At 46.3% G+C, this 14,183-nt stretch overlaps 1 protein-coding gene across 1 annotated transcript in view; it reads right to left on the bottom strand.

The window, feature by feature from the left end:
* Window positions 1–14,183, bottom strand: part of ACYP2 (acylphosphatase 2) — a 639,220-nt gene that overhangs the window by 517,054 nt on the left and 107,983 nt on the right. The window contains exon 3 of the mRNA XM_085612596.1: window positions 9,154–9,263. Coding sequence (XP_085468722.1) covers window positions 9,154–9,263 — 110 coding nt within the window. The remainder of the gene's footprint in view (window positions 1–9,153; window positions 9,264–14,183) is intronic.

The raw sequence follows: 14,183 nt of genomic DNA, 5'->3' as shown, positions 1-14,183 counted from the left end.
CCAATCCCTCCGCCCCATCCAATCAGCCTCACCTCAATCCAATACACTTCACCCCAATCCAATCTGCCCCACCCCAATCCAATCTGCCCCACCCCAATCCAATCTGCCCCACTCCAATCCATTGTGCCCCACCCACCCTACCCCACTCCAATCAATCCTATCCCACCACACTCCAATCCACCACACTCTAATTCATTCACTCCAATCCACCCTACTCCTATCCAGTCCACCCCCTCCAATCCAATCCACCCCACTCCAATTCAATCCACCCCACTTCAATCTATTTCATTCCACCCCACACCAATCCAATCTACCCCACCCCACTCCAATCCACCCCACTCTACCCCAATCCACTCCACTTCACTCCACCCAACACCACTCTATGACAATCTCCAACACAGAACTGTAAGTCACTGCTACTTCTCTGTATGACATTCTACACCCCATACTCCACTCTACAACACTCTACTCCAACTCCACTCTACCACGCTCTAGTCCCCCTACTCCACTCTACGGCACTCTACTACCCCACTCCAATCTTAGACATTCTACTCTTCCTACTCCACTCTACAACACTCTACTCCACTCTATCTCAATCCACTCCACTCCGCCCAACTCCAATCTATGACAATCTCCACCACTGAACTCTAAGTCACTTATACTTCATTTTACGACATTCTACTCCCCATACTCCACTCTACAACACTACTCCAATGCCACTCTACAACAATCTAGCCCCCCTACTCCACTCTACGACACTCTACTCCCCCTACTTCACTCTTCAAAACTCTACTACTCATTCTCCACTCAGCATTCTACTACTACTGCTCAACTCTACCCCACGCCACTAACTGTTAGCCATGCTGAAGAGAAACCACGTGGTGTACAGGATGGCTAAAACACATTGCCAAAGCCAATAGCTCTTGCAGAGGCGAGACCTATTGGCTTTGCCAATGCTTGTTTGAAGTTGCAATGCATTTAGAAATGAATTAAATGTATGAAAACATTTAGATGAACAAAATTGCAGGATCATACGTATGTCTGAACTATAAAGGTTTCTCAATTCATTTTGATTTGATTATCCGCTATTCTTGCGAACACAACGTATATTTTTTAAATGGCATGTTGTTCACCCAGGTTATCTTAATGTTGAAATAACATATGTGTATTATTAACCATCCATTAGCCCAAAAAGTCACCGATCTTGGATGAGCCATTCGTGTCTTTTATAACAGACTGATTTAATATATGCAAGAAGTGAATAACTGGACTGCAGCTTGGTAAAGTACCTCAGATAGTTAATGCACTAACATGGACTCTGTGAAACCACAAATCTGCACTCAACATTTATCTTTCGCAGTTGACCAAAGTGTGTCAATTCTGAATGAATAATAATTAAGCCTAAAGGTCATGTGCCCAGATGGATAGAATAGAACATTTCCATAAAGACAAAAATAAATAAGAAGCAGACCAGAACTTTTTTTTTTTTTTTTTTTTTTTTTTTGAAACCGTTTATTACAATCTCAAATAGTTACAAGTATGGGCCTACAACCGTCTGGCCGGCCGCTAGAGTAGCAGTAGCATATGACATACATACAAAAAAATCTCTTGGCGGTGCAAAAAGGGTAAATCAGGAGATATCAGTAGTGCAGGCCACATAACTCCAAACCAACAATACGGTTTCCTTTTGTCAAAACACAACAACACAAAAACAACTACACCCGCAAGGCAACCCGCAATCCCAAGTGACAGCACGCGCTCCTTAAGTGGGGAACCCCAACCAATTGCCAAACTCTGAAGAGGGGAATGAGAACAGATCAGGGACTGGGGAACCACGTGCCCATGGCTGGGGGAGGGGGTCGGCTAGGGGGACGGAGCTGGTGAAGCAGCTGGCAGCAGCGGCGGCTCGCAAATACCCCCACGATAGGCGTTCCAGGGGCCCCAGATTTTCACCCACGCCCCAGGCTTACCCCTCGCAACATACACCACCTTTTCACGAAACATACACCAATCCATGTGTTCTTTCCAGGCCGACACCGCCGGAGGTCTCTGGGATCCCCACAATTGAGCAATGTCACGCTTAGCGATCATGTATCCCAGAGTCACCCACCGCGTCTGCGGAACCGAGTAGTCAGTTGGCTCCCACACATTCAGCAAGCATCTCCTCGCTTCAGGCAACAGCACGACACGCGTAACCACTCGCAGGACCCCATGCACACCACGCCAGAATCGCTCCACCTTTGGGCATTCCCACAGAATATGCAAGAAAGTTGCCAAAGCACCACAGCCACGCTTACACAGTCCATCCTCAGCTAGGCCCATACGTAGAAGCCTTGGCCCCGTCACATAGACCCGGTGGAGGATCTTAAGCTGGACGAAGCGAAGGCGAGCCGGGATGGCCACCTCCTTCGGAGAAGCCACCGCGGACATCCAGTCCTCGTCGTCCAACTCCAGCCCATCGGCAACCCAGGCCTCGCGGAGGCCAGTCAGCAGGCCCGATCGGTCGTTAATCAGTTTTTTGTATATAAGGGAGATCGTGCTGTCTGGGACATGGCCATCCAGCACTCTGTCCTCCAGGGGGGAAGACTCCGGAATGGACGCGACATCCGGGAAGACGGAGCCCAGCGCGTGGCGGACTTGTAAGTACCGAAAGTACTCACTGCCTTGCAACTGAAACTCCGTCTGCAGCATCTCGAAAGTTTTGAATCCCCCCCCTCGTCCAGAGATCTCCCACTGTGCTGATGCCGATCGTGTCCCATTTCTCGAAGCCCTTAGAGGTCCACAAGGAGCCCAACCTCGCCGATGCATATAGCGGTGACGCCCGGGTCAAACGGTCCTTCCACCCCATAGCTGCGTTAGCCGCGTGCCATACACGCACCATGACATGCGTCGGTCCCGTCAGGCGAGGGTCCGGCGCGCCAGAGTAAAGCGCCCGATTGTAGTCGCCACCGGGCAGGAGCATCTTGTCCATTTCAAAAGCCGGGTTCAGGGCGGGCCCATAAAGGCCATGATTAATCGCAGCTAGCTGGGAGGCCCAGTAATACCGTTTAATATCCGGGAGGGCAACCCCCCCATCGTACCACGGGAGCGTCAATTTAGCCAAGGCGATACGTGGCCTCCCGTCCCAGAACAGGCGACGCTGCAAACTCTCCACCTCTCGGAAGTAGCGCGCCGGAACCAAATCCATAGTGTTCTGGAGAGCGTACAGAAAGCGCGGCAACGACATCATTTTAAACAAGGCCGCTCGGCCAAGCGGCGAAAGCGGCAGACGCCGCCAACGCACCACGTCCTCTTTCAAGCGCTGGAGGGGGGGCAGCAAATTCCGCTCGTAGCGGGCTTCCGGGTCCAGAGTAATATATATACCCAGGTACCGAAACCCCTGGGAGGCGATCTGGATCGGACAGTCCCGTGGTAGGACCGGAGTCTCCCCGGCAAGCACATATACACAGGATTTCGCCCAGTTGATGACGAGGCCTGAGTTGCGACCGAATGAGCGCAAAACATCAACTAGGACGATCAGTGATTTACGCGGGGAGGCGAGATATAGAAGGATATCATCAGCGTAGAGGGACACACGGTCCTCATGCTCGGGGGTCCAACGGAGACCACGGATGGAAGGGTGCCACCGCAGCCACTCCGCCAGGGGCTCCAGGGCCAGTGCAAACAGGAGAGGCGACAGGGGGCAGCCCTGTCGCGTACCCCGTCCCAGTGCGAATGGGGCCGAAACTCGTCCATTCACCACCACCTGCGCCAATGGGCCGGAATACAACAATTTGACCCAGCTGATGAAGCCCGGTCCGAAGCCAAACTTCGCCAGCATCGCCCAAATGTATGGCCACTCAAGCGTATCAAACGCCATGGTGGCATCCAAGGACGCCAAGATGGCCGGTTCCCGCACGAACGGGACACGCGCGAGCACCCCGTGCAAGCGTCGCAGATTAAGGGCCGTGTTACGATGGGGTATGAAGCCGGACTGGTCTTGGTGGACCAAGTCGCCCACCACGCCGACCAGCCGGTTGGCCAGCACCTTGGCGAGGATTTTGGGCTCCGCATTCAAGAGCGAGATAGGCCTATAGGATGTGACCCGCTCACGGGGTCTCCCCTCCTTGTGGATCACCACGATCGTGGCCAGACGCTGGTCCGGCGGAAGGGAACCCCGCGAGCAGGCCGCCAGGAACATCGCGCGCAGGTGGGGCGCCAGCACATCCGGTCGCAGTTTGTACAGCTCGATAGGAATGCCATTCGGGCCCATGGCCTTGCCAGATGCGACCGAGCGGATAGCAAGGGCAATTTCGTCCGAGGTGGGAGGAGCGTCCAGCGAATCCCTGTCCTCCACCGAAAGGGAGGGCAGCGCGATGTCCCGAAGCAGGGCATGGGAATCCTCCTCCGAGCAGGGAGAAACCGGGGAATATACCTCGCGGAAATAATCCGCGAAGCAGGAGACAATGGCGTCCGGCTCGGTGACACATACACCATCCATCCTCTCGATCAACGGAACCACACGACTCGCTCTCTCCTTTTTATCCAACCACGCTATCAATTTACCAGCCTTATCACCCACATCATACAGTCGCCCCTGTTGCTCTCTACTGAGGCCCCTGGCCGCCTCCGTGACGAGGGCCCTATAGGCCGCCTGCTTGAGGTGTAAAACATGCAATGTGGCATCCGTCACCCCGCTCCCCAGGGCACCCTCTAGTTCAGTAATTTCGGCCTCCACCCGGGTTACCTCCTCCCGCTCGCGCCTCCGGGCATGGGAGATAAAGGAGAGGGCCTCCCCCCTAAGAACTACCTTAAAAGCCTCCCAAAGGGAGATGGCAGAAGGGACAGACCCCACATTCTCCTCAAAGTACCGCTGCAAGGATTTGATCAATTCGGCTCGAATAGTGGGGTCGCGCAGATACCAGGCATTAATTGGGGCCACCCTGCCCTCCCCCCTCGGGAAGACATCCAGATGCAGCAGTAGTGGGGAGTGATCTGAAATACCCCGCGCCAAATGGCGCACCTCTCCCACCCTCCCAGCATAGGCCGCAGGAACAAGGATATAATCAAGCCGCGAGAGGCTACCATGGGCACCCGAGTGGAAGGTGTATTGCAGCTGAGCGGGATGCTTTAGTCGCCAGCAATCTACCAATCCTAGTGTATCTGAGAGGCCGGACAGCCACGCCTGCGCCCGGGGGAGGTCCCTGGGGGGATGACGATCCATAGACCCTGAAGCCACCGCATTAAAGTCCCCCCCAACTACCAGAAGCCCATCCGGGAGGTCAAGGAGGAGGCGCCCCAGGTCCGCAAACGTGGTAGATTGCAACCCCGGCGGAACGTACACTGATACAAAAACGACCACTCTGCCCTCCATTCTACCCACCAAGCCAGTGTAACGTCCCCTCTCATCATGGCGCACCTCATCAATCTCCAATGGGAGCGAGTTCTTAATCATGATGCCCACCCCCCGCGAGCCCGAGGTGAAGCCCGAATGGGCCACCAAGCGATAGCCTCTCCGATTCATGGCATGAAAGGAATTACCTATAAGGTGTGTCTCCTGCAGGAAGATCACATCTGGTGAAATTCGTTTCAGATACTGCAGGACCACACCACGCTTAATCCTATCCCCCAGTCCATTAACGTTCCATGATAACACAGTCAGGTCCCTACCCCCCATCATACATGAAAGCCATCAATCGTCCCCCAAAGAGCATCTCAAAAACAACAATACAGTAAAGGGTTCGCCTTGCGGTGCAAACAAACAACACTCCACCCCCACCCACCCATCCCAACAGAACTCCCCCCTCCCTGCACCCCTGCATGAGCCCAGACAGCCCCCCCAAAGTGCAGTGTGCCTGTCGCCCCATAGATGAAAAACTAACTAGTCCCCCAGAGGAGGAGGGAAAGCCCCCAACGGACCCCGTACGACCTCCATAGGAGGGGAACATACACGATCAGTGAATGGTAACCAAAATGTTGTCCAGAGCAAGGCCTACTATTCACCCCTCAGTTCTGATCCGGTGCGCCCTCCCCGCCAACCGCACCCCCCCCCACCCCCCCGGCCCCGATCCCCAGGCAGAGTATCCAACCAGTCCCCAGCCGCCTCGGGACGGTCAAAAAAATGCGTGCGACCATCCACCTCCACCCTCAGCTTAGCTGGAAAAAGCATTGAGTACTTAAGGTTCATGTCCCGTAGGCGACGTTTAACTCCGAGAAAACTCAGTCTCTGCTTTTGGACCGTCGGAGTAAAGTCAGGGTAGAAATTCACGTCCATATTATCAAGCTTGACCGGTCCCTGTAGCCTGGAAGTCTGCAAGATAGCGTCTCTGTCCCGAAAGTTAAAAATCCGGGCAATGAGAGGCCGCGGCGGAGCTCCGACCTTAGGTCTTCCTCCGGGGACCCTGTGAGCACGTTCCACCGCAAAAAGTTTACTCAGCCCCCGGGGCTGGAGATGGGTGAGGATCAGGTCTTCCACAAACAAATCTGCCGCCTCCTCCTCCCGTCCCTCCGGCACCCCGACAATACGAACGTTGTTCCTCCGGGCCCGACCCTCGGCGTCCTCCAATCGACGGTCCATCATGGCGCTCGCCTGGCCAAGCCGGTGCACCTCCTTTTGAAGGACCGCCACGTCTGTAGTGAGACTTAAGGTGGTGTGGGCCAGGGAATCGACCCGGTCATTTGTTTTAGACAAGTCGGCTCTCACTAGGCCCACCTCCACCAGGGCCGAGTCTATCTTCTGCGCCAGAGTATCAAAGCGCTGGTCCACCGAGGCCTTCATTTCGGCAATGGCGCCCATGACGTCCCGGAGGGTCAGATCCGCGGGCTGAGCAGACGCCTCAGCCGGGCCCGCGGGGGATGTACGCTGTGCCTCTGGGGATCCCTTCTGGAGGGTGTAGCGGTCCATACTGTTTGACTGATGTGCCGGGCCGCGGCGGGTCGATTTCACCTTGGCCCGGTCGCCATCTTGCTTTGTGGACATGTCGCACTCCCAAAGTCGTGCCAATCTCCTCGAAAGGGCCGATAAACCAGTTCACGGGTTCCGGGGGGGGGTTGACCACTGCACCGCAGGACAACTCACAGCCGGCGGGTCAGCCGGGCACAGGGGCAAGGCCACACCACCGCACCCCGCTCCGCAACCCTACCTCGCTTGAGGCAAGGAGGGCGCAAAAGCGAAAGTGAAAGCGCGGGGTACGCGAGTCGCCCAGCCCTGCCCGCCGTTGTTGTTCGCTTTGTCCCCGGATCGCCCCACAACTCCAATCCGGGGGGCCTGCGCGGAGAGGGCCGCAATCTTCGATCGGTGCTCCCACCAGTGTCCGGGGTCCGATTCGAAAACGGAAAACGGGTGCCGCCTCAGCTCGGGTACACAGACACAGTCCCCTCGTCAAAGACAGGATATAATCAGGATTAATTCAGGAGGTCGCGGAGGTCCTCGGGAGCTTCGCACCTACGCGGCCATCTTGGTTGCGCGCTAGGCTCCTCCTCCAGACCAGAACTTAATGAGGATACACTTTTCTAAATATGTAAATGAAGGAAGAAAGGAAGGCGAGGGCTCGATAATGTTCTCTAAACCACACAACATTCTTTTAGATCTAGAGTTCACACTATAAGAAGGTTAACGTAATTTTCACATGAACAAAAAACAATCACTAACTGGGAGTTAAGCCGGGTATACATCTGCGACAATTGGAAATTGCTTGGTGCAATTATATTTAATAGCTAATAAAATATTTGAAAAAATACAACACAGCATTAGATTTTTGACGAGAAAGTAAAAGGCTTCTGAAGAAAAAAGATATTTAAAAAAATCTATCTATTTGCTGAAAATATTGTTCAAAGGAAGCCACGGCCTTTCAGTGCACAATACCTATTTTTCTTTTTTAAATTTTATTGATTTTCTTGTAAACCATAAAACTGGATTACACTATGCAAATCAGCAAAGCATAGAAAGAAGAGCATTTCTATGAGAAGAGGCCTGTCAATGAATAGATTTGGCATACGTTTCCCAGAAATTCCCAGTCCCAATAAACCCTTCCACTCCCTTCCGTACACTGTTACAGTATTCAACAGCTGCCCCATGCAACCACCCCTTTGCAACACTCTCAGTTATCTTTCCACAGGGCCCAGATAGTACCCCTCATCTTAGCTACTGCCCTGGCATGTGGGACAAAAACAGTGTTAACAAAACTTAAGCCTTGGAAAAATATTATACACATCTATGGATAATGGTTAAGTAATGAACCGAAGCGATACATTTTCATTTCAGTTAGCTTTCAACATTGATAGGATGCATATCCTTCAACAGTGTGGGGGAATGAATGAAAAAAAAAATACCATAGACCACCACTAACCTTGAAAAAACCTAGAGGCTATTTTTAAAACTTCAGGGTCTAATTAGTTCTATAAAATCCACCTCATATCATGCAGAAACCTAATTATATCTAATATGTTCCCTGAACTCCATTAACAGGGTTACCATCCTGCACACTATTATCAAGCCACATAACTAACAATGGTAAAGGAATAATCTGTGAAAAAGACAAGCATATCGTAGTAATTTAATCATTTAACATACCATTTAAGGGATCTGTTCTATTTGTCAAATGGATGTGTAGACAAATACCAAGGCACACGATTAGGGTAAAGACAAACTTTGTATAACAAGACACATTTTTTTCACATTTCATAAAACTTTATTCGGCCAACGCAGCCATAAGAGTAAAAGCATACAATAAAATAAGACACATTATCAAAGTCTGCTAGGGCACTGACTAGGGCCAAGCACAACATATGCTTTATACATTTGAAGACAACTGTTTTCTAGAATCCCCTTTTCTGCTACTTCACAAAGCTTATAAAACTAGCGATCATCTTAGTGTGCTGCCCATTCGACATGTAAGACGGACGTTTTCTGTGCTTGAATTAGTGTGTACTGTAAACATTATTTTGCACCAAAATATATCATACTTACACACAGATGCAACAAATTTACCTTAAAATGATGATCACTCATTATACCTCATTATAATGTTTTGCAATTTTATCGGTTAGGAAATAAAAAATAAATGCATGACATATCAAGCCTCTTTGTATACAGGGCAAATGATACATTTGAAAGTACTTTGCATGAACTCCATAATGATCAAAATTAAGAAGCGAAGGCACTATTGCACTTACATGGTCTCAACCTTATCCTCTGGGCCTTGTACTTGGCCAATTACCGTCCCTTGTCTTGTATTTTTAACCCAGCCAACCACTCCAAGTTTTCTAGCTTCATCTTCAGTGTACTACAGAATAATTGGAAATTGATGAGAAATATACAGATAAAGAAAATTAGACATTGCATTGAAAGGCTAAAGCACAACACTAGTCACATATACAAAACAATTTTAAAAATAGACTTAAAATTCAAAACAACATACATAAAAAATGTCCTATTTAAACACTTGGACTTTCCTGATATATACAGGATTCTGTTACCTTAAGAAGGTCTCATCAAGCACAACTTATATCACTTGGTGTAGAGGTAGCCAATCTGTAGTTATAGTTAGGATTCCCAGAGAGAAGAATTTCGCAAATGTTTGGTCGCTAATAACTTTGCGCCTGTTTGACGAATCTCCACAAAGCTTTGCCAACCTATTCCTTTTTCTACATTGACAGATGATGCAAAGTTTCACGGAGATTTGCCAAGGGGGTGCAAAGAAAAAGGGGGGTCCAAAACAAGTTTTGGCACCAATCCATTTTTTTATAGACTTTGTACTCACATGTAGCACGAAAATGGCAGAAAGGATTTGAATGAAATTTGGCAGGAGTATATAATATGGTGTGGAGATGATCTTTTTGGGTAGCACAGGTAAGTATATTTTTCAACTTTTAAGGAATTTTAACTTAGTGATATCTGTTGTTGCTGTAATTTGCGGTATTTCACAAAACTATAGTGGTACTTAGCAATGGCAAGCCATTAAGTAATGCAATAGTACATTATGTGATACAATAGTTAAAAGCAGCCATGTTGTTTCAAAGTCCACTTTCCCTGTGTTCTGGGTTACAGACTTAGATATAGGTAAGCATTAGGTTTTATAATGTTCCCCTACCTATTTCCACTTAAAGTGGTAATAGGTAGGGAAAATTTAATTAGTTTTTATTTATTTTTAAACCATTTCACAGAGTACAGCAGTAATACTAAGGAGGTACTACGGTACATAAAACAATTAAAAAAATATATATGTAAGAAAAACAAAAAAAACTCTCCAATACACTATATGTCACAAATATAGTGTACTACAGTGTATATTTTATGTTTTACATATTTAATTCTTTATAAAAATGCGTACAGAGTGCTGTGGAAATACAGAGAAATTACCGCACAACTTAAAAATAATTTTAAAAACTGCACATTGCTTAAAAAAGTTAAACTTCGTAGGTAGTTGTGCTTTATTTCATAAAAATATTTAGAAAAATATAAATTAATTTCCCTACCTATTGAATGAATGAAAAACTTTATTTGATTACTATTAACAATAATCATAAAAGCATCATCATAAATAAATACATAATAAACTAAAAAAAAATTGCACAATTTATACATATACAAAAAGAGCATCACATTTACATGGTAAGGAGTATTCCTACTTATAGGGAATCCACCTAATTCATAATGTAATAGATTTCCTACATTTTACCACGTTTTTCAAAAAATTTGTCAGGCACCAAGTAACAAATTCATTATTTAAAAATTGTAATATTAAAAACGCTGGTCGACATTTTTTAAAATCTAATTTCTTTAAAATTGGTAACAACCATTTTTTTCTTATCAAAGTATAAAATCTACAAAGAAATACGGTATGAATTGTAGATTGTATTGAAGTATCATCAAAGGGGCATAATTGCATCTCTTGTGACCATTCCTTCGCTTTTGGGAAGCTTATCATGCGATGAAAAATATCTAATCTAAATCTGGCTAGCAGTAGTCTTTCATATTGGCTAGAAACCAGAATAAGATAGGGTTGCATGTTATATGTAGTCATTGTCATTTGGTGATGTACTACGGTAGGCTTAGATAGTTCTTTCGATAGCCGTCGTGATTCTAGGAGTGCCATACATTTTCTTTTCAGCTCCTTCCTAGATATCATTCTCATAGTACATGGGTCCTTATAGAAATTAGGATGTCCTAAGTCATTTAAAAAGTCACAAACATATTTTAACCATTTTAAATTCATTACATCAGTCATTCCCATAACATCCTTAAAAACATCTTGATTTACATGAGTTTCCTCGTTTGTCCACAGCCTGTGCCACAGCAGCACTGGCTCTGTCTTAATTATATCTGTTAGAAATGGGACGGCTAATTCTGCGTGGCAGACGTACGATGATGTACTTCTGGGAAGTGCCAGTATATATCTCAAAAATTTATTTTCAATTAACTGGAGTGATTGGACATTAGAATGCCCCCATAATCCAGAGCCATACATAGCTGAGGATATGCATTTCGCTCTATAAATTTGTAACAATATTTGCGGGGGCCTTGTACCTAATTTCTTTGAGAAGTTGTATAGAGCAGCAGTTGTCTTAATAAAAACAAGTCTTCTCGTTTGAACCGCTTGAACCCATGTTAAGTTATGATCAAATAAAATACCTAGGTAGCTCAAAGTGTTGACAAAATTAATTTTGTGATTATCTATGAGAAGGTCTCTACATTTTTTAGTCCCTCTGCCACATTTCATGATAAAGGTTTTTGATGTATTAACCCTTAGACCCAACTCAGACATAAAATCCACATAGCTATCTAATAATCTTTGCAATCCTACCTGGGTTCGACACATTAAAACTGCGCCGTCCGCATACATTAAAGATAGAATGGGGCGACCATTGATTACTGGAAAGTCGTGACCTGATTGGAGCAAAGCGTTTTCCAGACCATTTGTATAAAGATTAAAAAGATAGGCAGCCAGGACACACCCTTGCCTGACCCCCTTCTTTATTGGAAAAAATATTGCACATGCACCATCATTACCATAGCGTACTCTCGCCTTGGCATTCTGGTACGTATCTCTCAAAGTCTATAATGTCACGATTTACCCGTATGCCTTCGAGGATCCCCCACAGCTTCTCGTGTACCACACAATCAAACACTGCGGTTAGATCTGCGAATGCTAAATATAGCTTTCCTCTTTTTAAATGAGCATACTTCCCCATTAGAATGCTCAGATTAAGACTCTGTTCGATGGTTCCCAATCCCTTACGGACCCCGTATTGCAGGTCTGACAAAATCTTCTTTTCCTCCCCCCATTCCTGTAGTCTAGCCAATATGACCCGCCCTACGAATTTTGGCAGTAGAATCTAATAAAGATATTGGGCGATAGCATGCCGGATCGTGTCTATTACCCTTTTTAAATATTGGGACCAAAATTGATTGGCTCCAGGTCTCGATATATTTTTAAGGGCTGCTAGCCCTTAATATTTGTGTCAGTATGGGTCCCCATAAATCTACGTTTGTCCTATACAAGTCAAGAGGAATCCCATCGGGGCCTGGTGCCTTTCCCCCCTTACTTGCTAGTATTGCCATATTAACCTCTTCTAATGTAATTTGGAGATTATTTGTTTGTACTTGCTGCAATGAGGTAGGCTTAAAATCTTCTTTATCTGTGAATTCTTGTAAATCTCCGGAAACGTGATTACTAAAAATTTTGGCAAAATGCTCTACCCATTTGTCTTCCGTTATGGCTATTTCTATTTTTGGGGTATCATCTGACTCCAGGAAGGGTGCCCGGACTGCTTTCCAGAAAGCCGCCCCGTCCTTAGACTTGGCCGCTTCCTGTAATGTTTGCCAGTGCCCCTCCTTAATTTCCCTTTTACGTTGTTTTATTATATTTGAATAATCCTTCCTTGCCTCCCTCAGTTTAATTTGGTCCCGGGGGATTGTATGGGTCTCTCTGTTCAGTTTGGAATAGGCTTTGGTGCACTTTGAGTCAAACCATCCTTTATCCTTTTTCACGGAACTTCTACTGGTTTTCCATAGCACCTCGTTTATAACTCTGGTAACCTCTTGAAAGGATGCCAAGATTATATCATTCGTTACATTTTCCGCTAGTAGTGCATCTATTGATAGTTTAGTTTACTTTTCACCACTACTTTGTGAGTTATTTCTACCGGATCTACCAGCTGCCATTTTAGAGAGTATCCATTTCTCTTGTTCAATTCCAATTGTTCTGGGGGGTATGTATTCTTAAAAACGTGGTTATTTTTACTAGTCAACAAGTTCAGCGATAAACTCAAAGGAAAATGATCACTCAATGTGACATCGTGGGTAACAAATTGAAACGTTTTTGATGCCAAATTTGAAGAGAGTAAGATGTAATCTATCACAGTGGAGCAGCCTCTCCCGTGGAATGTACTCTCAAACGGCGCCCACTCATTACATAATTCATTCGCATAGCCTAAGTCAAACTCATGCATCAATCAGTTTAAAATATTCCCATATTGGGTGTGAGTGAAGTGAGATTGACATTCACCATTTTCATTTACAACCCCACAGACATAGGTGCCAATTTTTGCACATAGTGCTATATTAAAATCCCTCCCCCCCCCAAATAATAGACATGGCCCCGCTTGTTTCTGTTACAATTTTTACTAAGGTATTTAGCAGATTCGTGATAATTCTCACAATTTTATCTGATGATGCATTGTTATAAAAATTTACCAGCATTAAACTTTGCTTGCTCCCCATACATATCTCCATTAATTGATAATTCACATCTTCAAATTTCACTGTAATTTTCCTTAAATTTAACATATTTGAGACATAAATAGCCAGCCCCCCCTTCGCCCTCCCATATTTTCTTCCAACTGCAAGCATTTGATAGGAGCGATAACCACACAAATGAACAGGCTCCTTTACCCACGTTTCTTGCAAACATAAAATGTGGAAATCGTCTACAAAACTGCGCCACTCTGTGTTTTCTAACTTTGTTAGTAGCCCTGCCACGTTCCAAAACATCAGTTTTAGCAAATTGTTGCCGTCTATACAGATTCCGTCTAGTGTAGCTATCTCGTCTGCAAAATTAGTAGGTTTAAGTTCTAATACAAATCGATCATTTGCCGGTTGTTCCTCAGAGGTCATAGTTAAGCATCGGGATTGTAATGGACTAGTTTCTTCGAGTCAAGCCTGGTCTTCTAAGCTATATAGACTTTCAAATCTATTTGCTATA

This window comes from Triturus cristatus, chromosome 6 (genome assembly GCF_964204655.1).
Source record: "Triturus cristatus chromosome 6, aTriCri1.1, whole genome shotgun sequence".
NCBI lineage: Eukaryota > Metazoa > Chordata > Amphibia > Caudata > Salamandridae > Triturus > Triturus cristatus.
Note: the sequence above shows the minus strand (reverse complement) of the source record. Positions and strands in the feature narration are given on the sequence as shown.